The 280-nt window shown below is 60.4% G+C and overlaps 1 protein-coding gene across 1 annotated transcript in view; it reads right to left on the bottom strand.

The window, feature by feature from the left end:
- The window catches only part of EMH_0067440 (uncharacterized protein), a gene marked incomplete at both ends in the record, with an annotated part of 2,554 nt that overhangs the window by 433 nt on the left and 1,841 nt on the right, over positions 1-280 (bottom strand). The window contains one exon of the mRNA XM_013498628.1: positions 3-114. Coding sequence (XP_013354082.1) covers positions 3-114 — 112 coding nt within the window. The remainder of the gene's footprint in view (positions 1-2; positions 115-280) is intronic.

The raw sequence follows: 280 nt of genomic DNA, 5'->3' as shown, positions 1-280 counted from the left end.
CTAGGCAGTGCTGTCTCCTCAGCAGCATCTCTCTTCGTTGCCTCAGCGCTCCTGCTGCTGCTGCTGCTGCTGCTGCTGCTGCTGCTGCTGTGTCTGTGTGGGGAGCGGGATCGTCTCCTCCCAGCAGCAGCAGGAGGCGAACAGCTGCGGGGCCGCAGCACCTCTGAGCCCTTCTGCTGCGCATCAGCTGTACATACACCCCAAAGAGACAGCAGAAAAGGAGACAGGAGACACTTAAACTTCAGCAGCAGCAGCAGCAGCAGCAGCAGCAGCAACTGCA

The sequence above is a fragment of the Eimeria mitis genome, genomic scaffold (assembly GCF_000499745.2).
Source record: "Eimeria mitis Houghton genomic scaffold, Emh_scaff3581, whole genome shotgun sequence".
Classification (NCBI taxonomy): Eukaryota; Apicomplexa; class Conoidasida; order Eucoccidiorida; family Eimeriidae; genus Eimeria; species Eimeria mitis.
Note: the sequence above shows the minus strand (reverse complement) of the source record. Positions and strands in the feature narration are given on the sequence as shown.